Here is a 768-nt window from a genome sequence, read left to right on the forward strand (position 1 = left end):
GGGCACCCGGCTATACTGGGGTGGGGGGGTGCCAGCCAGCCATGCAGGCCCTGGGCCTGGGCTCTGAGCCCTTTGCGCCTCTTCCTCGCGTCCTCGCATCCATGCTGAAGGTGGGTGCCCTCCCCTCCCCAGGACCCCTTCAAGCTGGGTCTCAGGATGAGTCGGCCGGGCAGTGGAGCTGTCCTCACCATCCTCACATGGCAGCCTGCCCTGGGACCCCAGTTGAGGGCAGCGGGGGAATTGGCACAGGTGGCGAGAGGGCATGAGAATGCCATCCAGGGCTGGGGTGAGCTGGACCATGCCCCTCACCTTCAGGAAGGCGTAGAGGCAGATGGACAGCCAGTTGGTGAGTAGCTTCTCCACCATGGTCTCCGTCCTATAGAGGCAGAACGCAGTGCTAGTCCCCGCTAACCCCCTCCTGGGAGCTCCTGACCTGGTCCACCCAGGGGCACAGCCCGCCCAGGGCCAGGACGGGGAGCGCCTGCCCATGCTTGCCCCGTGTGTCTAGGTCGAGGCCAACCTGCGCAGCATGAGCTTGGGGTTCTTGTGCACATAATGGGCCGCCAGGTCGCCCAGCAGAGTCCGCATGATGTCAGTCAGGTACTCCAGCTTGCCGTGCAGTGCCAGGGACAGCAGCGAAGCCACGTGGCAGCGGTCCCTCTGGGAGAAGCTGGGCTGCTCCTCCAGAGTGTGGAGGAGCTAGGCAGGGGCTGGCGTTCAGTCCAGCAGCCCCCACAGTCCCCCACCTTTGTGCTCACCCCTCTGGCT

General features: G+C 65.5%; 1 protein-coding gene across 1 annotated transcript in view; it reads right to left on the minus strand.

Moving 5' to 3' along the window:
* The window catches only part of PLXNB3 (plexin B3), a gene marked incomplete at its 5' end in the record, with an annotated part of 14,859 nt that overhangs the window by 4,201 nt on the left and 9,890 nt on the right, over window positions 1–768 (minus strand). The window contains 2 exon segments of the mRNA XM_027767576.1: window positions 310–376; window positions 521–699. Coding sequence (XP_027623377.1) covers window positions 310–376; window positions 521–699 — 246 coding nt within the window.

This window comes from Tupaia chinensis, unplaced genomic scaffold, assembly GCF_000334495.1.
Source record: "Tupaia chinensis unplaced genomic scaffold, TupChi_1.0 Scaffold144326_1, whole genome shotgun sequence".
NCBI lineage: Eukaryota > Metazoa > Chordata > Mammalia > Scandentia > Tupaiidae > Tupaia > Tupaia belangeri.